The sequence below is a fragment of the Bufo bufo genome, chromosome 2 (assembly GCF_905171765.1).
Source record: "Bufo bufo chromosome 2, aBufBuf1.1, whole genome shotgun sequence".
In the NCBI taxonomy this organism is placed as follows: Eukaryota; Metazoa; Chordata; class Amphibia; order Anura; family Bufonidae; genus Bufo; species Bufo bufo.
Window position 1 is genome coordinate 551,526,776 of NC_053390.1, and position 26,706 is coordinate 551,553,481.

At 43.1% G+C, this 26,706-nt stretch overlaps 1 protein-coding gene across 1 annotated transcript in view; it reads right to left on the reverse strand.

The window, feature by feature from the left end:
* The window catches only part of BTC (betacellulin), a 109,165-nt gene extending 85,190 nt beyond the window's left edge, over positions 1–23,975 (reverse strand). Inside the window, exon 1 of the mRNA XM_040418112.1 lies at positions 23,806–23,975. Within this exon, the coding sequence (XP_040274046.1) occupies positions 23,806–23,842 (37 nt within the window). The 5' untranslated portion in view covers positions 23,843–23,975. The remainder of the gene's footprint in view (positions 1–23,805) is intronic.
* Between the last annotated feature and the right edge of the window lie 2,731 nt (positions 23,976–26,706).

Below are 26,706 nucleotides of genomic sequence, written 5' to 3' on the forward strand. Positions count from 1 at the left end.
ATAAAAGACGGCTGCTGTGGCCGATTTATTCCAAGATCGGTGTCTGTGTGTCATTTTGGGGTCAGGTTGAGTCGAGAGATGGGTGGAGTTAGGTTCAGGATTTTGGTGAATAAAAGGGAGTGTTGGGGGTCGAGCGGCAGATAACCAATACCCCTGTCATGGTATTCAGAGTTCTCCCTAAACCACTCCTGTGTTGACTTGCCTGTGTGCTTAGGGTCATTGTCTAGCTGATAGGTGAACCCTTGCCCTGTCTGAGGTACAGAGCACTCTGGATCAGGTTTTCACTAAGAATATCTCTGTACTTTGCTCCATTCAGCTTTGCTGAAACCCTTACCTGTCTTCACCGTCCCATCAAATGAAAAACAACCCCACAGCATGAGGCTGCCACCAGCATGCTTCACTGTAGGGATTGTATTGGGCAAGTGATGAGCAGGCTTTCATGTGTCTTTTACTGAGGAGAGGCTGTTTTCTGGCCACTCTGCCATAAAGCCCAAACTAGAGGAGTGATGCAGTGATGGTTGCCCTTCTGGAAGTTACTCCTATCAGTACACAGGATCTTTGGAGCTCAGCCAGAGTAACCATTGGGTTCTTGATCATCTCTCTTACCAAGGATCTTCTTCCCTAAATACCTAGTTTGGTGGTGCAGCCAGCTCTAGGAAGAATCCTGGTTGTTTTCCGAACTTCTTGCATTTAAGAATTATGGAGGCCATTGTGCCCAAGTGTTTGAACCTTTCCCCAGATCTGTGCCTCCACACAATTCTGTCTCTGAGCTCAGTTCTTTCCTCCTCATGGCTTGACGATTGCATCGCCAGCTGTGAGACCTTATATAGACAAGGGTGAGTCTTTACAAATCTTGTCCAATCAACTGAATTTAGCACAGGTGGACTCCAAACAAAGTGTAGAAACAACAACATCAAGAGAAACGTCTATGTAAAATTTTAGATTTTTCTTTTTAATAAATTAGCAAAAATTTATAAAATTTTGTTTTCACTTCCTCACTATGGGGCACTGAATACAGGCTGATGGGGAAAACAAGATTTTTTTTATTTTAGTACCACGCTGCAAAATAACAAAATGTGAAAAAAGTGGAAGGGTCTGAAGAATTTACTCTACTGTATGTCAACTATCCCACTGAAAACTTTTATTACAGTTCCAAAAATAATAAGCACTCAGGTATTTTGTGAACTCCCATGGAAGTGAATGTACTACCAACTCTCTATTTACATCAACACAAGATGGAGCATGGCCCTTGAGATAAGAGTGGATCTCAAAGCTTGGACACACACCTTTTGGACATTTATCTCATATTTTGCGGGGATGCCATAAGTGTAGAAATTGGAATACCCCATTAAAGACACTTATGTGAAGCAAATGCATGTACACTCATATACAGACATATACACATTTTTCCATATTTGGATTCCCAATAAGCTCAGATAAATGAGGCCTACAGCAAAGGGAACACCAGAAGAAAGTGTGATCACACCCACATACTGAGCGCCACACTCTTCCTCTTTTGCAGCCAAATCAAACTATCTGCACCTATAAAAGCTACTTCTAAAGATCTCTATAAAGCATGATTAAAAAAAAGACTAAAATCATTTAGGAAAATATTAAAAACTGATTAGATTACGTGCTGAGAGTGAGGCAATTTGTTATGGGAAGCAATTTGTAAGGTGACGGCAGCTAATTCAATGGTGATGTATTTGACACCTATGTAGACCTCTAATTTTAGGTTTGGTTTCAATAAATATCACTTTACTGTACCTTGATTTAAGAGCTCTCTACGAACATACCCGAAAATTAAAGCCTGTCATATACCCACTGGAAATTCATCGTTATATGGTATGGATGTAAGTTGGCATCATGTTACCCTGCTCTATAGATGATGCCAATATATACACCATTTGAATCTTCAGTGTAGTTACACTCGTTCTCACACCACTTTTGTGACTATTTGGCAGTATATCAAGCCTGTAAGCCAACGCCTAATGTTTAGGACTTGGCAAATATTTAGCATAATAGCCCCAGACGTGCCTATGGTAGAACAATGTTCCAAGTTTTATGTGCTTTAGATATTAGATGGAAGGCTTGCTGTTTTCTCAGGTTTTTTTCGTGTTAAAAAGAATTCATGCTATAAGAAAATGTTTTGTAACTTACAGTGTAATCTGCTAAGCTTTTTTTATGGGCAGCTGTATGGACTGCTGGTACAGTTAAAGGGGTTGTCCAAGTAATATTTATTGATGACCTATCATCAGGATAGGTCATCAATATCAGATCTGCTGGGGTCCGACACCCCTGCCGATCAGCTGTTTGAAGAGAAGGAGCGCGCTGTGCCAGCGCCGCCTCCTCTTCACTGTTTACCTTCTCGCTGTTGCATCTGCAGCGGTGAGCAGGTGTAATTACACCCAAGCCGTCCAATTCATTTCAATGGTACGGATCGCTCCTATACAAGTGTATGGGAACTATCCGTCCCATTGAAATGAATGGCACGGTTAGGTGTAACTACACCTGCTCACCACTGCAGATGCAACAGCGAGAGGAGGCGGCGCTAGCACAGTGCTGAGGATAGGTCAACAATAAATATAACTTGGACAACCCCGTTAATGGCTGGTTTTCCATGCTCTGCTGCCGCTTCACTCTAGCAGCATATCCTAGCACTGCATCACCAATGTCTGGCTGGTTTTTCATTTTTTCTGTCACTCTCCTGATTTTCTGTCAAACATCGGTTTCACCAGTTAACCAAGACTGAGTGATATACCTATGTTTTTTTTAATTAATAGAATGGTTCATCAATCCAAATGGTTAAAATGAAAGACTATCAACAGGAAAAAATAAAAGCTGTTAACGTTAAGTTAACCACCTGCCATCTGGGCCATTTGCCCCCTTCCTGACCAGGCCAAATTTTGCAAAACTGACATATCTCACTTTATGTGGTAATAACTTTGGAACGCCTTTATTTATTCAAGTTATCCAAGATTGTTTTCTCGTGACACATTGTACTTCATGATAGTCATAAATTTGAGTCAAAATATTTCACCTTTATTTATGAAAAAATCCCAAATTTACCCAAAAATTTGAAAAATTCGCAATTTTCTAAATTTCAATTTCTCTGCTTTTAAAACAGAAAGTGATACCTCATAAAATATTTATTATTTAACATTCCCCATATGTCTACTTTATGTTGGCATCATTTTGGAAATGTCATTTTATTTTTTTAGGACGTTAGAAGTTTAGAAGCAATTCTTCAAATTTTTAAGAAAATTGCCAAAACCCACTTTTTAAGGACCAGTTCAGGTCTGAAGTCACTTTGTGGGGCCTACATAGTGGATACCCCCATAAATGACCCCATTGTAGAAACTAAACCCCTCAAGGTATTCAAAACCGATTTTACAAACTTTGTTAACCCTTTAGGCATTCCACAAGAATTAAAGGAAAATGGAGATCAAATTTTTAAATTTCACTTTTTTGGCAGATTTTCCATTTTAATCAATTTTTTTCTTTAACACATCGATGGTTAACAGCCAAAAAAAACTCAATATTTATTACCCAGATTCTGCGGTTTACAGAAACACCCCACATGTGGTCATAAACTGCTGTATGGGCACACGGCAGGGAGCAGAAGAAAAGGAACTCCACATGGTTTTTAGATGCCATGTCCCATTTGAAGCCCCCTGATGCACCCTTACTGTAGAAACTCCCAAGAAGTGACCCCATTTTGGAAACTAGGGGATAAGGTGCCAGTTTTATTAGTACTATTTTTGGGTACATATGATTTTTTGATCATTCATTATAACACTTTATGGGGCAAGGTGACCAAAAAATTGGTTGTTTTAGCACAGTTTCTATTTATTTATTTTTACAGCGTTCACCTGAGGGGTTCAGTCAAGTGACATTTTTATAGAGCAGATTGTTACGGACGTGGCGATACCTAATATGTATACTTTTTCTCATTTATTAAAGTTTTACACAATAATAGCATTTTTGAAACAAAAAAATTATGTTTTAATGTGTCCATGTTCTGAGAGCTATAGTTTTTATATTTTTGGAGAGATTTTCTTATGTAGGGGCTCATTTTTTGCGGGATGAGGTGACGGTTTTATTGGTACTATTTTGTGGGACATACGCGTTTTTGATCACTTGGTGTTGCACCTTTTGTGATGCAAGGTGACAAAAATTGCTTGTTTTGACACAGTTTTTTTTTGTTTTTTTTTACGGTGTTCACCCGAGGGGTTAGGTCATGTGATATTTTTATAGAGCTGGTTTTTACGGACGCGGCAATACCTAATATGTATACTTTTTTTTATTTGTTTCACTTTATCACAATAATAGCATTTTTGAAACCAAAAAAATGATGTTTTAGTGTCTCCATGTTCTAAGAGCTATAGTTTTTTTTACTTTTTGAGAGATTTTCTTATGTAGGGGCTCATTTTTTGCGGGATGAAGTGACGTTTTTTTTGGTACTATTTTGTGGGACATACGCGTTTTTGATCACTTGGTGTTGCACCTTTTGTGATGCAAGGTGACAAAAATTGCTTGTTTTGACACAGTTTTTCTTTTTTATTTTTTTTACGGTGTTCACCCGAGGGGTTAGGTCATGTGATATTTTTATAGAGCTGGTTTTTACGGACGCGGCAATACCAAATATGTCTATTTTATTTAATTTTTTCTATTTTTAAAAAAAAATTTGATTCCTTACTTGGGGACTTTTTTTTTTTACATGTGAAACTTTTTAAATTTTTTTTATTTTCAACCTTTTATTTTTATTTTTTTTATTTTACACTTTTCGTCCCCCATAAGGTCATACAAGACCTCTGGGGGACATTTACTTCACTTTTTTTTTTTCACTGTTGATTTCTCCTGTAACTGGGGCTGACATAGTAGCCCCAGTTACAGGACAAATACACCCCTAGAGAGGCTGTACAGCAGCAATCCAGCGCTGTACAGCCTCAGAGCAGGGCTGATCGAGGTCTCTGAGAGACCTCACACAGCCCCTGCACTCTCCGGTCACGGCGGTCACATGACCGCCGGGCCGGAACAGGAAGCGCATAGCGCTTCCTTCTCTGCATACACAGCGCTCGGTGAGCGCTGTGTCTGCAGCGATACAGAAGGCAGGGACACCTGGGAACTGTCCCTGCCTTCTCTAAGGGTTGCCCTGCTGTCACTGACAGCGGGCAACCCGATCAGCAGCTGCACGATTAGCGTGCAGCTGCTATTTCTGAAAGGACGTTTTAAAACGTGCTTTCAGAAATAGAGGTCCACCCATAGGACGTTTATATCCTATGGGCGGACGTAAAGCGGTTAAAGAATGACTACAATGAATAGTTCTCTGGAGTTACCGTGATCTTCAGGCAATTATATCCTCAATATTTCAGGAAAATCTTCCTATTATGGGACCTAAAGAAGGCAGAAGATTGCTGCTAAGGTGAACATAAATAGGGTCATTTATCAAACTGGTGAAAAGTAGAACTGGCCCATAGCAACCAATTAGATTCCACCTTTCATTTTCCAAAGGAGCTGTCAGAAATGAAAGGTGGAATCTGATTGGTTGCTATGGGCAACTAAGCCAGTTCTACTTTACACCAGTTTGATAAATGACCCCCAAACTGTCTACAATTTAGGTGGTCATACACCTAAGATAGTGGTCTTGTCCAACTTTCATAAAAACATGTATGCTCATATAATTTTTCTTACGAAGCAAGTAGTACTGTAATAGGATGCCACCATTGTAACAAGTCAGTTCATGACATTTCTTCTCTCCTAGATATTCCACAATCAACTGTGAGTGGTATTATTGTAAAGCGGATGCGTTTAGAAACTAGTGTTGGGCGGGAATATTCGAATAGAAAATATTACTCGCGAATATCGGCACTTCGAGAATATTTAGAATATAGTGATATGTATTCGCAATTTCGAATATTCTAGTTTTTCTTTTTATTAGTAGCCTCCCTTCTTGTTGTGGGCCAATGAGAAGGCTGCAGTGTCTTTGTCAGAGCTAGCAACCAATAGGAAATTGCCTACCCCTTACTATATAAGAACCTCCCCAGCAGCCATTTTCTACAGTTTTTTAAGGCCTATTGCACACGGACGTTTTTTTTTCCCGTTTACTGGACGTTTTTTGCGTTCCGTATACGGTCCGTATACGGAACCATTCATTTCAATGGGTCCGCAAAAAAAACTGAATGTGCTCCGTATGCATTCCGTTTCCGTATTTCCGTTTTTCCGTTCCGTTTTAACATAGAACATGTCCTATTATTGCCCGCAAATCACAGTCCGTGGCTCCATTCAAGTCAATGGGTCCGCAAAAAAACGGAACACATACGGAAATGCATCCGTATGTCTTCCGTTTCCGTTCCGTTTTTTGCTGAACCATCTATTGAAAATGTTATGCCCAGCCCAATTTTATCTATGTAATTACTGTATACTGTATATGCCATACGGAAAAACGGAACGGAAAAACGGAACAGAAACGGAAACACAACGGAAACAAAAAACGGAACAACGGATCCGTGAAAAACGGATCGCAAAACACTGAAAAAGCCATACGGTCGTGTGCAATAGGCCTAACAGTTGTGCTCTGTGCTTTCCACACTACATTAGATAGATAGTTAGATAGCTTATATATATATATATATATATATAATACAGATAGTCAGTGTAGGTTATATCCTGATATAGTGTAGCTGTTGCAGTGCAGGGTGTTAGGTAGTGTGATAGGTTCTGCTGTCCATACATACATGCAGACCTGCGAAAATGTGAAGTTTCACGTATTGTGCCAAAATATGCGCATCATTAGTGCCGATTAGGGCAATCGCGAATATATTGGAGCACTCTAACTGCATATAAAGCCATTTTTAATGTTCTGCCGTGCCAACCATTTTCTCCAGTCTCAGGAAACTTCTAGCAGCTTGGAAAATGTAGCAAAAGTGACCCATGCCTGTATTTTGCGCGCATTCCATGAATATTACATTGCCGATTTTTCGTAATCAAGAAAATAATCTCGGATTCGTGAATATATGACGAATATTCGCCCAAATATTTGGGAAATATCGCGAATTCGAATATAGCGCCTGCAGCTCATCACTATTAGGAACCACAGCAACTCAGTCACAAAGTAAAAGACCACGTAAAGTTATGGAGTGGGGTTGCCAAGTGCTAAGGCACCTAGTACATAAAAGTTGCCAATGCTCTGCTGACTCAATAACTGTAGAGCTCCAAACCTCCTCTAGTATTAATATCAGCACAGGAGCTTCATGACATGGGTTTCCATGGCCAAGCAGCTACATGCAAGCATCAATAAGAACAATGTCAAGCGTTGCGTAGAGTGGTGTAAAGCAGGCCACCACTGGACTTTAGAGCAGTGGAAATGGATCCCTGTTCTCTATCTGGCAGTCTGGTGAAGTCTGGGTTTGGCGAATAGTAGGGAACATTAACTGCATGACTGAATTGTGCCAAATGTAAAGTTTGGCATAGGAGGAATAATGAGATAGGGTTGTTTTTCAGGCCTGTTAGTTCCAGTGAAGGAAAATCTTTGAGGAAAAAAATTAGATCAACCTCAGTTGATCACCCCAAAAATATGGAAGAATGCTCACCCAGCATTTCCTAGCAACTAATTGTGTAAAAAATGGATGCTATCCATTTTTTCACGGATTCACTGACTTGAAAGAGGAGTCTAGCATGAGAATCAGACAAATATAGTGCATGCTGTTATTTTCTATGCATGGAATGATGGTCCGTGAAGAGAATCAGACGTGAATTGGCCTACTGACTATAGCATAGGAGTGTTCAGTCTTTGTGCTATACAGATATGAAATTCGAAAGAGGTACTTGAGGTAAGACTGATACTGTGCACTGTGTTATCAGAGAGATTAAGAGACAGCCACTGCTTTATACAACCCTCAACCCTATTCTAGGCATAAAACAGTGTATCAGTGTTGTCCAAATTCCTATGAAAAGTAACTATACTTTACATAAATGTTTGATATGTCATTTTGGGCTAAAAATCATTGTTTCAATTGGTTTTTTTTTTTTATGTTGAGCCGTTCTGACCCAAAAGGTTCATTTATCTGTGAATATGTACTTTTTACTTTCACTTTGTGCCAGTCATCTAATAAACCTTATCTCTAAATCACTAAAACCTCATACACATTTATTTAAAGCGGCTCTGTCACCCGGATCAACCCTACCCTACCAGGCTATATGCCTGACGCCGATTAAAATGATATCTGTCATATGTCTGTCAGTGGTATCGTTGCAGAGAAAAATGAACTTTCAAAATTATGCAAATGAACAGGAGGCAGGTTTATGCGGTTCGAGCGCTGCTCCAGCGACGCCCCTATGCTTTTCAACACGCCCCCTGCCCTAAGGGTACTTTCACACTAGCGTTGTTCGGATCCAGCAGGCAGTTCCGGCAAACCGTATGCAAACGGAAATATGTTTTTTCCGGATCCGTTTCATCTGGAATAACGGATCCGGTATTTAATTTTTTTCAAAGATCAAAAGTAAAAATAGCTCCTCCTATGTCCAGGCGCATGCACACACCAGAAAACCGGATCCGGCAACGCGCCAATTTCCTGAACACTTGGTACCGGAATTAATACATCTCTATAGAAATTAATGCCGGATCCGGCAAGTGCGGTAGTGTTCCGGGATTTTGTCCAGTCAAATACCGTACAAGGGCCGGAACGGAAGACATCTTGATGCATACTGAACGGATTGCTTTCCATTTAGAATGCATTAGGACAAAACTGATGCGTTTTTTTCCGGTATTAAGACCCTTTACCGGATTTCAATACCAGAAAAGAGTAACGCTAGTGCGAAAGTACCCTTCGATTGACAGCGCTAGTCTGCACTCGTGGCCAGTACGGCGCATGAGCACAACATCTTCGGCTTCATCCCGAGGAGCAAAGATGTTGTGTGCACATGAGATTTGCACACAGTGGGGGAGATTTATCAAGACTGGCGCTTTCTGCGCCAGTCTTAATATCCCCAGTGCTGCCAGAGGATGCGCCTAATTTATGACGAGGTTCATGCCTCGTCATAAATTACGGACATTCTCCTACAGTCCGTGCGCCTAACCAGAAATCTACAATAGCTCAGAGCTGCCGTAGATTTCTGGCTTCATTTACGCATTTGGCGTAAATGAAGTCAAATTTGTTGCTGCAGCTGGTCAAGCCCTCTTCCCGTCCTTGACGCACCCCTTTTTAGAAAAGTGGCGAGTATGGCAAAAAAGGGGAGATGTGTTTAGGCGTAAAGGGAATGATAAATCTCCCCCAGTGTCTTCATAGCGATGTCATACTGCCCAGTACAACAGTGTTACCCCCTAAATAGTAGCAGCAATGAGCCCCCTTTTAGTGCCAGTCACAGCATCCCCATTAGTGCCAATGATGTTCCTAATGTCTGCCAAAGCCCCTACATTAGTGCCAGTAACAGCACCTTTATTTGTGTCATCACACAGTCTCTTTAAATGCATCAACACAGTTCCCACAATAAGTGCCACTTTCCACAGCACCTTATCAGTGCAACCCACGATGGTGCCCAGGGGCGGACTGGGAACTTAAAGTGGCCCTGGAAAAAATACGAAAAGTGGCCCCGATTTGTAGTTGGGTCCAAATTGATGGAATGCAGAGCCAGCAATACCATATTGTGGCCCATTATACCACCCCAACAGAGCCAAATACCACAGTCCATGTAGCCTGTAGCACAAAATACATTCCAAAAACTACCACTGTCCGGCCCACTGGGCATCAGCCCACCGGTAAATTTCCCTGTAAGGTCTATGGCCATTCTGCCCCTGATGGTGCCCCTGTTAGTGTAAGCAGCCAACTTGATACTTACCTTGCTTCTGAACTAGTCATTTGACCAAGGAAGTGCAAGACCTAGAAGATGCATCCTCAAGCAGCCCACAGGCATCTAATCAAGCATGTCTGTTTGATGGTTACAAGACACATATGTTATGCACCTCTCTAGAGGTTTGCAATGTCACCAAAATAAAGGACAAACTTTAATGGATTGGGGTTGTTCTGGACACAAATGTGGACAGCAACCAAAGTAGTCAGATGTCAATTGGAAGTGTACTGCGGTGAAGCCTTGATAAGCTAGATGGACATTCCTTCATTGCATCTCTGTTTCTACCACCTGTATGTCGACATATGACCATAAGCCTATGAAATTATAAACGCCAAATCACGACTGACACAAACCTTCATAATGATGATATCATAATGGAGCTGGCATTTCTTGAGAAATCTAGGTCTGGATGTAATTAGTATGGTAATTAATGTGAGCCTGAACCAAACACAATTTATAGGATGACTGGCAAATTAAATCTGATACCTAAGTAGGGAGTTCCTGGAACCACAGGTATTCAGAGGCAGGTGCATTCCTGAGCATAAAAATGCCCAACCTCCGTTCTCACACTGTTTAATAATAGACTCTTGTGATTTTCAAGTGCCTCAAGACAAAAAAACACCTTGTTTAGGAAGTGGCTGTTAAAAATGTCATGGTTATAAGAGGACTAAGTAGATCCTCCTCACACTATCTCCTAGCTTGTCTTATACATGAATTAGCAGGATTAGGCCTCATGCACACGACCGTTGTGTGTTTTGCGGTCCGCAAAACAAGAATGGCGTCTGTGTGCAATCCGCAATTTGCGGAACGGCACGGACAGCTATTAAAATAACTTCCTATTCTTGTCCGCAAAACGGACAAGAATAGAACAGGTTATATTTTTTTTGCGGACCACAGAATGGAGCAACGGATGCGGACGGCACACGGAGTGCTGTCTGCATCTTTTGCGGCCCCATTGAAGTGAATGGGTCCGCATCCAAGCCGCCAAAACTGCGGCTCGGATGCGGACCAAAACAATGGTCGTGTGCATGAGGCCTTACTTGAATACTATCGTATATGTTTGGATATAAATGCCTTGACATCTTTACACTAGGGCTTAGCTGTGATATCGCACCCGACCCATAGACAAGACTAACACTGCTTCTGGGAGATTTACAATAAAAAAAACTGAGAAGCATACTTAAAGAGGACCTTTCACCTGAAAATGAAAGTCAAACTAAAGATATAGCCTTACTTACATGCCCCGGTATTGCTTATTGATGGCACTGGCTCCGGATGGATGAAATCGCTCCAGTTCTCGCGAATCTCGCGAGAACTTGAGCGTCTTCTTCCTGGCTAAGAGCGGAGCGCGCTGATTGGATGCGCTCCGTGCCAGGGAGAAGAATGACACGCCCGGGAGAACTTTTAAAGGCCCGTCCAGTTGAGCCGAATAGCTCATTAGCATACAAGGCGGCAAATAGTCCGGGGGATAGGGCGGACAAACGGGGGCACTGATTGAAAAATGAATGACTGAATAAGCAATACCGGGGGCATGTAAGTAAGGCTATATCTTTAGTTTAACTTTCATTTTCAGGTGAAAGGTCCTCTTTAAAGGGGTTATCCGAGGCTGGAAAAGCCCACCACCGCACCCATATTCCCGGGCCCCTCACACTGATTCTACTTACCGGGCTCCCCACTCCTTGCACCGCTCCTGGTCTTCGCACCGCCACCGCTGCTTCTCCCCGTGCGCGGATGAAAACATCCGGTGTCAGGGGAGGGGGTTTGGGCGCAGGCAATGGCAGGTGGTGACAGGAACGAGCCTCCCTAGCATCACCCTGACTTCCACAGCAACTTGAATTAACTACATGGTGCCTTTTGGTCTGACTAACAAGCCAGCAGATGTATGGGAAAGGACCTGTTAATTGCATCACCTGCGGATTGCATTAGTCCCCCTGCTGTGTATTAGGAGCCGTTCAGCCTGTCTGAAGTGGAAAAGCAGTGTCACCATAATGACATTATGCAGTTTGATTGAACTGACAACCAATGATGGAACAGCCACGATTATCTCCCACCAATCCTGTGGGGGCCAATGGCAGCTGAGGAAAATAAAAGGGTGACTGTCCCTGTCATCAGCGGCTATTCTACAGGATGTCAGCTTAGGGACTACAGTTCCAGTTGGTGGACGTCAGAACTGCTTTTCTGCCCAACCTCGAGCCTACGGGTTCGATTGAAGGGTCCAGGTTGGGACGATCAGTTTACCTGGCAAAATGCCTCGCTGTGCACAGCCAGCTCCCTAAGCTTGCTGCTACCTCCTCTCGGTGGGTGCCCGTCCAAAGCAGGTGATATTGGCTGGGGTAGTTGGTCCTGGGTCCCCTGAAGTCACAGAGGTTTTGTCGTATGTGCCATCCTGTGTCCTTGCTGGGACTGTACTATATGATACTGACTGATGATTGTCCAATAAAGTCTTCCTGGAGCGTTGTCCCCTCGCACTGTGTTGTTTGAGTAGTGTTCCACCCACGTGAAAGGAGCACGGGCGTTCGGTGGTATAAGCTCTGGCCCTGCGCGGTCTTTATAAAAATAGTCAGGCCGGCGGACGAGAGTACCCACTGACCCTTGTGTCTCCACAAGTCTATCACCCAGTTAAGCCAGTACTCTCTGCTCTGCACTGATGAGGTACAATCACCCTGAAACAGCTGTCTGCAGATGAGGTCCTGGCTTATTTAATATCAGTCATGTCTCAAGCCCTATTTAAAGGGAACCTGTCATGTGGATATTTGATTATAATCTAACTAATTATATACAATCATTAACTACTAAAAAGTACCTTAGATGTATTCACCCACTGGTGTGACAGATGGTTACCTCATAATATACACACAAAGATGCCACATGCCGCATGCTAGTTTTATGGTGTCCTAACTAAGGGCAACAGAAATAAGTGACTAATTCTCTTAGCACAATGCTGGGTCACTTTCTTTAATTGACCCAGTCAATCTGCCAACATCTTGTATTGAAAAGCTCCAGCTCATAATGATGAGTCCTGAATATTTATGAGCTCCTGACTCTCCCCTGCCCACCTGCTGCTGATTCATATGGAAAATAACTGTCAATCAGCAGCAGCTAGGCGGGGAGAGTCAGGAGCTCATAAATATTCAGGACTCATCATTATGAGCTGGAGCTTTTCAATACAAGATGTTGGCAGGTTGACTGGGTCAATTAAAGAAAGTGACCCAGCATTGTGCTAAGAGAATCAGTCACTTATTTATGTTGCCCTTAGTTAGGACACCATAAAACTGGTGACAGGTTCCCTTTAAAGGATCGAACATTGACTTATAGGATAGCTGCCTTACACTGGTGGCATTAGAGGCAGGGCTTGTCAGGAGCTCATTTGCATCCCTTTCTTCCCAGAATTCCAGAGGAGCATGTATGGCCTGTAAGTCTCCTCAAGCCTATTAAGGCGCTCTCTCCCCAAGGAGAGATAGTTCTCCCAAAAAAAGCAAAATTAAGACATTTAAGCCCCACCACCAGGAATGCATCAAAAACACCCACTTTTGGGTGGGGTTTACATAAGCCCCACCCATTCTGTGGCTCGGTTCATGGGACTGCCACTGAAAAAGGTTTGTGAACTGTTCACATGCTGATGTGGTGTGAGTGTATTGTGAGTAGACAAATGGTAACACTGCGAATAAACGACATGGAAACTGTGGAGCACCATGCGTGAGGGGTGAACATCAGCTACAAAGGTGCACAAGGGCAGACCGACATGCTACAGCGAAGCAGGTCACCACCAAAATGAACCAGGGGGCTACCAGACGTGTCTAAAGCAACAGTTCATTGAACCCTAGTGCGTATGGGGCTTCGAAGCAGACAAGTGGTGACTAGCAAAGTTGCATCAACAGAAAAAGCTTCTATTTTCACTGAGTATTGGAAATGGATCTCTGATGATTGGCAAATCATGTTTTCTGCTTGATGGAACAGATGAACATTGGCGTGTCAGGCGAGAAACATCAGAGAACAAACACCCTGCAAACATTGCTGGAAGAACACAAGCTGGTGGTGGCAGCGTTATGGCTGGGGAATGTTTTTGTGGTATTCTCTGGGACCACTCATCCATGTGGAAGGCACTCTCAACCAATTTGGGTATGAATCCATCCTTGCAGATCACGTACACCCATACACATTCCCTGGGGCAGATGGGATATCCAGCAAGACAATGTGACATGTCACACAGCTAGAAATGTCCAACATTGGTTTGAAGAGTATGACCAAGACTTCCATGTACTACCCTGGCCCCCTAATTCCACAGATTTTAACCCAATTGAGCATCTGATTGTTGTGTTGGTTCTCTGGATCTTTGCTCACGCACCCTCCAGCAGCTATTGGATGCATTGCAGTCAGATAGCTCCGGATACCTGTGACAACCTACCAGGACCTTAGTGAGTCTCTCCCAGCTGCAAATGTGACTCGACTATGTACATACAAGTATAGGCAAATATTAAAAGGGTAACTGGGGGCCAGGAAAGTGTATATAAAAAAACTATTAAACCTATTGTAAGGAGGTACAAGGAATCATCGTGGATGATAGGTACGTGTCACCGAGGTTCCTAGCCTCGGTGGAGTAAGAGTCGGTTTTTATGTGTCAGCAGCAGTTGCTGTTTGACACCTTGGTACTTAGAATGGCTGTACTAGCTGATCCGGGACAGCTCTTACTGGGAGTAGTCAAAGTGCTGGGTGGGTGACTACTCCCCACGTTCCAGGCCGGGTTTTGCCAGGCATAAAAACCAGCCAGTACTGCCAGGTGGAGAGGATTACCTCTGTCTGACAGTTGAGATCAGAAGGTCTGTGTGCTGGGATCTGGGGTCTGTGCTGGGCGGGAGAGAGGAAACCCGTGTGTCAGGGGAACAGGCCGCCTAAAGCCTGTATTTGAACTTTCTGAGGCAGAACTGCCACCAAGGTGACTTTTGTTTTATTAACTTGCCATTGGGTGTGAAGTAACACCAACACTGCAAAAGTGAAGTTTTGTTATTGGCATAATGTGTGAATAAACACTGAAGTTTGAATTACGAACTTGTATTTTGCCTCTGAACTGCGGTCGCTTATCCTAACTACCAGAGCGAATCCCCACACTATTAAATGACGCTCCGTCCCAGCACCAAGGCTCCCGTCTGTGCATCCCATCTATGGTCACATGCACTGCTGCAGCCACTCGCTGGTCTCAGCAGTGACATCCCCAAGTATCCTGGCGGTCAAGTGTCGATTGGAGACATGTCAACACTGAGACCTGTGAATGGCTACAACAATGCATGTGACCACGAATAGGATGCAAGACTTTGTTGCGCCGGGGACCAGAAGGTGCAAGGATAGCAGTCTCAGAGCTGGAATGGAGTGGCATTCAGTACCTTCATGTTTTTTTCTTAATTTGTTTTATACACTTTTCGAGTCCTAAAATATTTGTAGGTTGGACCCCTTTAATTATTCCCTTGTTGGTGCTCAGTTACTTTACAATTTGCCACTTCTCGAGTCCAGATAGACATCCCTGGATGGAAAGTCTGTGTGTACATGCAAGTCCATTTCCATATGCTCTTACGAAAAAAATAGAAACTGATAGGGCAGTTTGGATTTATATGTATGCAAGTGTACAAGCACTTAGGTTTTTATTTGATTGTCATTGATCTCAGTGTAATTAAAGGACCCATCCTACCATAAGTATTTATTATCTATCCATAGGACAGGTGACAAAAGGTGATCGCTAGGGGTTCAGGTTCACCGTTTATGAGCATGGCCTAGAAAAGAAAGTGATGGGTGCTCCTCAAATCCAATTTACTTACCAAATCCAGAGCTATAGTAGTTGCTAAGGGACCCCCTGACCTTTAACGCCAGATTATACTCAGCCCACCCCTGCATATAATTCTTCACTGGTCATAGAACCAGTTGCACTCCTTGCTGATTCAGACTCTGTTAGTTATAGCCCCCTTCCCCATTCAGAATGAACCATAGTGGGAATCAGAAATCGGCTTCAGTGATTGCTAAGGTTTAATGCATTCGGAAGACTTCAAACATGTTCACATGTACGCAGGAGGCTCTATAGTAGTTTACATTTATAATAGAGCATCCTTCAATGAGTAAGAAGAGTCGTCATATCTATTCAGCTTTTACTCATCAATATAATAATACAAAGCATACCAGAGGAAGATAAAAGTACTTAAAGTACTCAATAGAACAAGGTGAGTAACAATGGTCATAGCAGATGTCGCCACAAGAAGGCAATAGCCATCTGGTACACTGGAGGAACCAGAAAACTGACTCTTATCGGGGCAGGAGAACAATATTTTAAGAGAAGATGACAAAATATAGAAAGGATAAAGTACATAAAGGAGACTGAAAAAATATAATGCATAAGTCCTCCAGTATAAAACAAGGGCCTCACACAGCAGCGTCAATGAAAAAAAAAATTGTTGGTCACTTAGGCCCTTTCAGGCCTGGTAATTAAAGGGGCTGTCCAGCTTTTAGTGGCAGTGCCGGAGTACTGCAGCTTAGTTCCCATTTACTTGAATGTAAGCTGAAATGCAGTACACCGCCACGGAAGATGCCATCCACTGTTATGTTTCTGGCACCAGCTGCTGCTGTGAAGAGCTGATCATGGGGGTGCCGGGTTCTCCCCATTGAAAGCACATGCACGCTCAGCCGAACTGAGCATGTATGTGTACAGGAGAGATTGTTTTATTATTAAGCATTCATGTGAACAGCACATTCGTGGCTAACAGTGGGCGCTGTAGTACTTCAAGGGGTTGTCTGAGCTAATTACAAATACTGTACTAGCCCTGCATACCGTATGTATTGTGGAATCCGCAAAATACGGATGACATCTGTGTTGCATCCGTCTTTTTGGCGGACCCATTGGTGACCCATTTTGCAACCAAGTATAAGATATGTTCAGTCTTTTGTGGAATAGGCATATGGATGCGGAAAGCACACAATGTCTTCCGTGTGCTGTCCGCATCCGTATGTCCTATTCTTGGCCGCAAATACAGACCATGGACCTATCGAAGTCAAAGGGTCCAGAAATATAAAAAAAAAAGAGATGCAACACAGACGTCACATGGATTTCATCTGTATTTTGCGGATCTACGTTTTGCAGACCACAAAATACATAGGGTATATTTGCGGACCCATTGACCAGGCATAGCTACATTTTATAGCGGCTGTACCTCGTACTGCTGCTCGGTCCTACTCACACCAGAGTCCGGTGAGCACTGCGGCCTCCTCACATCATCCCGAGCACAATGCCATACACTGTACAGCGGCTGTGCTTGGTTCTGCATCCCAGGCCCATTCACTGAGCTGCACCTAGGCCACGTGACAGATGAACGTGACGTTACTGGCCTAGGAAGGGGCCACAGCGCTCCCTGGACACAATGGCCTCTTCTGATCGACAGGGGTGCAGGGAGGTGGACCACCACTGATAAGATACTGATGACTTATCCTGAGGAGAGACCATCAATACGGTACTCCTGGAAAAACCCCTCTAATTTTATTGCTTATCTGACTTTTTTCAGAGCACTAGATGCAATCCCTATTCACACTAGAATATTTTCACTTTCCAGTGGTTGTTCTGGGGAGCACTAACCGTGTAGTATAAGGAATTTATATGTGGATGATATGGCTGGCGTGATAACCATCACTATGAAAACAGTAAATGACTCCCCGGCCGTGTTGTATTGTATTACCTGCAGAAGCAAAACCTAGAAGAAAAGAAGGCGTGGAGTAAGAATCCTTGGATGTGCAGGGATTACACTGCCTTCACCGCTGTATACATCAGTATGACAACATCCGCCACAAACATATAGTGTACTTTCCCTGTACCGTAGGCATTGCTACATACCGTACAATAATGACAGGAACTCATAGACTAGTACTTAACAAAATAAGGACACAAGACCCAATCCATACAACATATGCCATGACTAGCCTGCGAGGGCGCTGGAATCTACACTAATATACTAGGAATGGCTGAGATAACAGTATACCGACATGTCACAGGGAGGCTGAAGGGAAGTAACAGGACAGCCTGTAGCTCCCTACACAGAATGCAGGCTGCCATCAGCTAGAATGCCATAAGATAATAGACAGACAGATAATAGATAGATGATAGATAGATAGACAGAGATATAGATAAATAGATATTAGATAGACAGATAGAGAGATAGATAAATAGATATTAGATAGACAGATAGATAAATAGATATTAGATAGATAGATAGATAGATAGATAGATAGATAGATAGATAGATAGATAGAAAGCTCCATACATTACATATACAGGCAGTGCAGAATTATTAGGCAAATGAGTATTTTGACCACATCATCCTCTTTATGCATGTTGTCTTACTCCAAGCTGTATAGGCTCGAAAGCCTACTACCAATTAAGCATATTAGGTGATGTGCATCTCTGTAATGAGAAGGGGTGTGGTCTAATGACATCAACACCCTATATCAGTTGTGCATAATTATTAGGCAACTTCCTTTCCTTTGGCAAAATGGGTCAAAAGAAGGACTTGACAGGCTCAGAAAAGTCAAAAATAGTGAGATATCTTGCAGAGGGATGCAGCACTCTTAAAATTGCAAAGCTTCTGAAGCGTGATCATCGAACAATCAAGCGTTTCATTCAAAATAGTCAACAGGGTCGCAAGAAGCGTGTGGAAAAACCAAGGCGCAAAATAACTGCCCATGAACTGAGAAAAGTCAAGCGTGCAGCTGCCAAGATGCCACTTGCCACCAGTTTGGCCATATTTCAGAGCTGCAACATCACTGGAGTGCCCAAAAGCACAAGGTGTGCAATACTCAGAGACATGGCCAAGGTAAGAAAGGCTGAAAGACGACCACCACTAAACAAGACACACAAGCTGAAACGTCAAGACTGGGCCAAGAAATATCTCAAGACTGATTTTTCTAAGGTTTTATGGACTGATGAAATGAGAGTAAGTCTTGATGGGCCAGATGGATGGGCCCGTGGCTGGATTGGTAAAGGGCAGAGAGCTCCAGTCCGACTCAGATGCCAGCAAGGTGGAGGTGGAGTACTGGTTTGGGCTGGTATCATCAAAGATGAGCTTGTGGGGCCTTTTCGGGTTGAGGATGGAGTCAAGCTCAACTCCCAGTCCTACTGCCAGTTTCTGGAAGACACCTTCTTCAAGCAGTGGTACAGGAAGAAGTCTGCATCCTTCAAGAAAAACATGATTTTCATGCAGGACAATGCTCCATCACACGCGTCCAAGTACTCCACAGCGTGGCTGGCAAGAAAGGGTATAAAAGAAGAAAATCTAATGACATGGCCTCCTTGTTCACCTGATCTGAACCCCATTGAGAACCTGTGGTCCATCATCAAATGTGAGATTTACAAGGAGGGAAAACAGTACACCTCTCTGAACAGTGTCTGGGAGGCTGTGGTTGCTGCTGCACGCAATGTTGATGGTGAACAGATCAAAACACTGACAGAATCCATGGATGGCAGGCTTTTGAGTGTCCTTGCAAAGAAAGGTGGCTATATTGGTAACTGATTTGTTTTTGTTTTGTTTTTGAATGTCAGAAATGTATATTTGTGAATGTTGAGATGTTATATTGGTTTCACTGGTAAAAATAAATAATTGAAATGGGTATATATTTGTTTTTTGTTAAGTTGCCTAATAATTATGCACAGTAATAGTCACCTGCACACACAGATATCCCCCTAAAATAGCTAAAACAAACTAAAAACTACTTCCAAAAATATTCAGCTTTGATATTAATGAGTTTTTTGGGTTCATTGAGAACATGGTTGTTGTTCAATAATAAAATTAATCCTCAAAAATACAACTTGCCTAATAATTCTGCACTCCCTGTATATAACAGTGGCAGCACTGTACACTAGCTCCATACATGACATATAGAGTAATGTCAGCACTGTACACTGGCTCCATACATTTTTTTATATATATATATATATATATATATATATATATACACTGCTCAAAAAAATAAAGAGAACACAAAAATAACACATCCTAGATCTGAATTAATTAAATATTCTTCTGAAATACTTTGTTCTTTACATAGTTGAATGTGCTGACAACAAAATCACACAAAAATTAAAAAATGGAAATCAAATTTTTTAACCCATGGAGGTCTGGATTTGGAGTCACACTCAAAATTAAAGTGAAAAAACACACTACAGGCTGATCCAACTTTGATGTAATGTCCTTAAAACAAGTCAAAATGAGGCTCAGTAGTGTGTGTGGCCTCCACGTGCCTGTATGACCTCCCTACAACGCCTGTGCATGCTCCTGATGAGGTGGCAGACGGTCTCCTAAGGGATCTCCTCCCAGACCTGGACTAAAGCATCTGCCAACTCCTGGACAGTCTGTGGTGCAACGTGACGTTGGTGGATAGAGCGAGACATGATGTCCCAGATGTGCTCAATTGGATTCAGGTCTGGGGAACGGGCGGGCCAGTCCATAACATCAATGCCTTCGTCTTGCAGGAACTGCTGACACACTCCAGCCACATGAGGTCTAGCATTGTCTTGCATTAGGAGGAACCCAGGGCCAACCGCACCAGCATATGGTCTCACAAGGGGTCTGAGGGTCTCATCTCGGTACCTAATGGCAGTCAGGCTACCTCTGGCGAGCACATGGAGGGCTGTGCGGCCCTCCAAAGAAATGCCACCCCACACTATTACTGACCCAATGCCAAACCGGTCATGCTGGAGGATGTTGCAGGCAGCAGAACGTTCTCCACGGCGTCTCAAGACTCTGTCTCGTCTGTCACATGTGCTCAGTGTGAACCTGCTTTCATCTGTGAAGAGCACAGGGCGCCAGTGGCGAATTTGCCAATCTTGGTGTTCTCTGGCAAATGCCAAACGTCCTGCACGGTGTTGGGCTGTAAGCACAACCCCCACCTGTGGACGTCGGGCCCTCATATCACCCTCATGGAGTCTGTTTCTGACCGTTTGAGCAGACACATGCACATTTGTGGCCTGCTGGAGGTCATTTTGCAGGGCTCTGGCAGTGCTCCTCCTGTTCCTCCTTGCACAAAGGCGGAGGTATCGGTCCTGCTGCTGGGTTGTTGCCCTCCTACGGCCTCCTCCATGTCTCCTGATGTACTGGCCTGTCTCCTGGTAGCGCCTCCATGCTCTGGACACTACGCTGACAGACACAGCAAACCTTCTTGCCACAGCTCGCATTGATGTGCCATCCTGGATAAGCTGCACTACCTGAGCCACTTGTGTGGGTTGTAGACTCCGTCTCATGCTACCACTAGAGTGAAAGCACCGCCAGCATTCAAAAGTGACCAAAACATCAGCCAGGAAGCATAGGAACTGAGAAGTGGTCTGTGGTCACCACCTGCAGAACCACTTCTTTATTGGGGGTGTCTTGCTAATTGCCTATAATTTCCACCTGTTGTCTATCCCATTTGCACAACAGCATGTGAAATGGATTGTCACTCAGTGTTGCTTCCTAAGTGGACAGTTTGATTTCACAGAAGTGTGATTGACTTGGAGTTACATTGTGTTGTTTAAGTGTTCCCTTTATTTTTTTGAGCAGTGTATATCAGTGGCATCACTGTACACTGGCTCCATACATTACATATATATAGTAGTGGTAGCACTGCACACTGGCTCCATACATTACATATAGAGTAGTGTCAGCACTGCACACTGGCTCCATACATTACATATAGAGTAGTGTCAGCACTGTACACTGGCTCCATACATTACATACATATAGTAGTGGTAGCACTGCACACTGGCTCCATACATTACATATAGAGTAGTGGTAGCACTGCACACTGGCTCCATACATTACATATATATAGCAGTGGTAGCACTGTACACCGGCTCCATACATTACATACATATAGTAGTGGTAGCACTGCACACTGGCTCCATACATTACATACATATAGTAGTGGTAGCACTGCACACTGGCTCCATACATTATATATATATAGTAGTGGTAGCACTGCACACTGGCTCCATACATTACATATATATAACAGTGGCAGCACTGCACACTGGCTCCATACATTACATATATATAACAGTGGCAGCACTGCACACTGGCTCCATACATTACATATATAGAGTAGTGGTAGCACTGCACACTGGCTCCATACATTACATATATATAACATTGGCAGCACTGCACACTGGCTCCATACATTACATACATATAGTAGTGGTAGCACTGCACACTGGCTCCATACATTACATACATATAGTAGTGGTAGCACTGCACACTGGCTCCATACATTACATATATAGAGTAGTGGTAGCACTGCACACTGGCTCCATACATTACATATATATAGTAGTGGTAGCACTGCACACTGGCTCCATACATTACATATATATAGTAGTGGTAGCACTGCACACTGGCTCCATACATTACATATATATAACAGTGGCAGCACTGCACACTGGCTCCATACATTACATATATATAGCAGTGGTAGCACTGCACACTGGCTCCATACATTACATATATATATATAGTAGTGGTAGCACTGTACACCGGCTCCATACATTACATATATATAACAGTGGCAGCACTGCACACTGGCTCCATACATTACATATATATAACAGTGGTAGCACTGCACACTGGCTCCATACATTACATATATATAGCAGTGGTAGCACTGCACACTGGCTCCATACATTACATATATATAGTAGTGGTAGCACTGTACACTGGCTCCATACATTACATATATATAACAGTGGCAGCACTGCACACTGGCTCCATACATTACATATATATAGCAGTGGCAGCACTGTACACCGGCTCCATACATTACATACATATAGTAGTGGTAGCACTGCACACTGGCTCCATACATTACATATATATAGTAGTGGTAGCACTGCACACTGGCTCCATACATTACATATAGAGTAGTGTCAGCACTGCACACTGGCTCCATACATTACATATATATAGTAGTGGTAGCACTGCACACTGGCTCCATACATTACATATAGAGTAGTGTCAGCACTGCACACTGGCTCCATACATTACATATATATAGTAGTGGTAGCACTGCACACTGGCTCCATACATTACATATATATAGTAGTGGTAGCACTGTACACTGGCTCCATACATTACATATAGAGTAGTGTCAGCACTGCACACTGGCTCCATACATTACATATATATAGTAGTGGTAGCACTGCACACTGGCTCCATACATTACATATATATAGTAGTGGTAGCACTGCACACTGGCTCCATACATTACATATAGAGTAGTGTCAGCACTGTACACTGGCTCCATACATTACATATAGAGTAGTGTCAGCACTGCACACTGGCTCCATACATTACATATATATAGTAGTGGTAGCACTGCACACTGGCTCCATACATTACATATATATAGTAGTGGTAGCACTGCACACTGGCTCCATACATTACATATAGAGTAGTGTCAGCACTGCACACTGGCTCCATACATTACATATATATAGTAGTGGTAGCACTGCACACTGGCTCCATACATTACATATATATAGTAGTGGTAGCACTGCACACTGGCTCCATACATTACATATAGAGTAGTGTCAGCACTGCACACTGGCTCCATACATTACATACATAGAGTAGTGTCAGCACTGTACACTGACTCCATACATTACATACATAGAGTAGTGTCAGCACTGTACACTGACTCCATACATTACATATATATAGTAGTGGTAGCACTGCACACTGGCTCCATACATTACATATATATAGTAGTGGTAGCACTGCACACTGGCTCCATACATTACATATATATAACAGTGGCAGCACTGCACACTGGCTCCATACATGACACATATAGCTGTGCACTGTATATTTAGAGTCAGTGTCGGCTCCTGTCACACAACTCTTCCATGTACAGCACACTAGGTGCCCACACTTCACCCCACTACACTGCACGGCTGTGGTGCGCACTTACCGAGTACGAGAGGCAGCAGCAGCAGCGAGGTGTCCATCAATGTAGCCTGCCTGGCACATGGGGTGAGACCTTCCACAGTCCAGCGGCAGATAGGGAGGTGACCCGCCGAGCTCTTCTATCCCGGCGACGTGCCCCTCCCCTGTGTAAAGCCCTGCCCAGTACTGGCCACCACCGGCTCCCGCTCTACTCTATGCACATTCTTCTGCACAGTGCAGGTGGCTGCTGACAGACTGCACAGTGCAGGGACATGTCACCAGAGTCCTCACACTATTTATAGGGTGTCTATGGTATCAAAACAAATGGCTTCAGTCACTGTGAACAGGTGGGCAGGCCATGGACCTTACCACTGGCCCCATGCCAGGAACGTCAGGTGCTGAGGTACCTGGCCGGCTGCCATGCTGTGGCATGTAATGGCTGTTCATTCCCCTAGGTCACTAGTCCAGAGACCTATGAAGTAATGTACGAACGGACAGATGAGACCGTGGCATGGAATAGGACTCAAATGGGTATATACAGTGGGTAGGGGCTGCTGGTCATAGACCCTAGGGAAATAACGAGGCTGAAGTTGGTTTCTTATTCGTCCAGTTTCTTATTCACTGAAGTTCGTTTCTTATTCGGCAGTTTCTTATACATTACTATGACAAATAAACCTTTTTTTCTCTTATTCCTCTGCAGTAAATCTGTTTTTTTCTACATAAATGTTAAATATTATTTGTGAACAATCAGATTAATAAAAAAAATCTAGATTATTTGTGTTTTTACAAAAAAAAAACGATTGATGAAAAAATATGCATTTTGAATAAGTAACTGAGGAATTTAAGGGGTTAAACGCTGTTGGGCCACTGATCTAAGGGTGGAAATATAAAGAGTAAGGACCCCTCCATAATACCCAACTGTACCCAGCCTGGCCCAAACTGTGGATTGGCATTAAAATAGGTGCCAACCTTGCCAACTATATACATTTTCAGCATTTAGAATAAGTAACTGAGGAATTTAAGGGGTTAAACGCTGTTGGGCCACTAATCTAAGGGTGGAAATATAAAGAGTAAGGACCCCTCCATAATACGCAACTGTACCCAGCCCGGCCCAAACTGTGGATTGGCATTAAAACAGGTGCCAACCTTGCCAACTATATACATTTTCAGCATTTTGAATAAGTAACTGAGGAATTTAAGGGGTTAAACGCCATTGGGCCACTAATCTAAGGGTGGAAATATAAAGAGTAAGGACCCTTCTATAATACCCAACTGTATCCAGCCTGGCCCAAACTGTGGATTGGCAGAAAAACAGGTGCCAACCTTGCTAATATACATTTTCTACATTTTGAATAAGTAACTGAGGAATTTAAGGGGTTAAACGCCATTGGGCCACTAATCTAAGGGTGGAAATTTAAAGAGTAAGGACCCCTCCATAATACCCAACTGTACCCAGCCTGGCCCAAACTGTGGATTGGCAGGAAAACAGGTGCCAACCTTGCCAACTATATACATTTTCAGCATTTTGAATAAGTAACTGGTGATTTTAAGGGGTTAAACACTGTTGGGCCACTAATCTAAGCGTGGAAATATAAAGAGTAAGGACCCCTCTATAATACCCAACTGTATCCAGCCTGGCCCAAACTGTAGATTGGCATTAAAATAGGTGCCAACCTTGCCAACTATATACATTTTCAGCATTTTGAATAAGTAACTGAGGAATTTAAGGGATTAAACGCTGTTGGGCCACTAATCTAAGGGTGGAAATATAAAGAGTAAGGACCCCTCCATAATAGCCAACTGTACCCAGCCTGGCCCAAACTGTGGATTGGCAAGAAAACAGGTGCCAACCTTGCCAACTATATACATTTTCAGCATTTTGAATAAGTAACTGAGGAATTTAAGGGGTTAAACGCCATTGGGCCACTAATCTAAGGGTGGAAATATAAAGAGTAAGGACCCTTCTATAATACCCAACTGTATCCAGCCTGGCCCAAACTGTGGATTGGCAGAAAAACAGGTGCCAACCTTGCTAATATACATTTTCTACATTTTGAATAAGTAACTGAGGAATTTAAGGGGTTAAACGCCATTGGGCCACTAATCTAAGGGAGGGAATATAAAGAGTAAGGACCCCTCCATAATACCCAACTGTATCCAGCCCGTCCCAAACTGTGGATTGGCATTAAAACAGGTGCCAACCTTGCCAACTATATACATTTTCAGCATTTTGAATAAGTAACTGGTGATTTTAAGGGGTTAAACGCTGTTGGGCCACTAATCTAAGGGTGGAAATATAAAGAGTAAGGACCCCTCCATAATACGCAACTGTATCCAACCTGGCCCAAACTGTGGATTGGCAGGAAAACAGGTGCCAACCTTGCCAACTATATACATTTTCAGCATTTTGAATAAGTAACTGGTGATTTTAAGGGGTTAAACGCTGTTGGGCCACTGATCTAAGGGTGGAAATATAAAGAGTAAGGACCCCTCCATAATACCCAACTGTATCCAGCCTGTCCCAAACTGTGGATTGGCAGGAAAACAGGTGCCAACCTTGCCAACTATATACATTTTCAGCATTTTGAATAAGTAACTGAGGAATATAAGGGGTTTAACGCTGTTGGGCCACTAATCTAAGGGTGTAAATATATAGAGTAAGGGCCCCTCCATAATACCCAACTGTATCCAGCCTGGCCCAAACAGTGGATTGGCAAGAAAACAGGTGCCAACCTTGCCAACTATATACATTTTCAACATTTTGAATAAGTAACTGAGTAATTTAAGGGGTTAAACGCTGTTGGGCCACTAATCTAAGGTTGGAAATACAAAGAGTAAGGACCCCTCCATAATACCCAACTGTATCCAGCCTGGCCCAAACTTTGGATTGGCAAGAAAACAGGTGCCAACCTTGCCAACTATACAC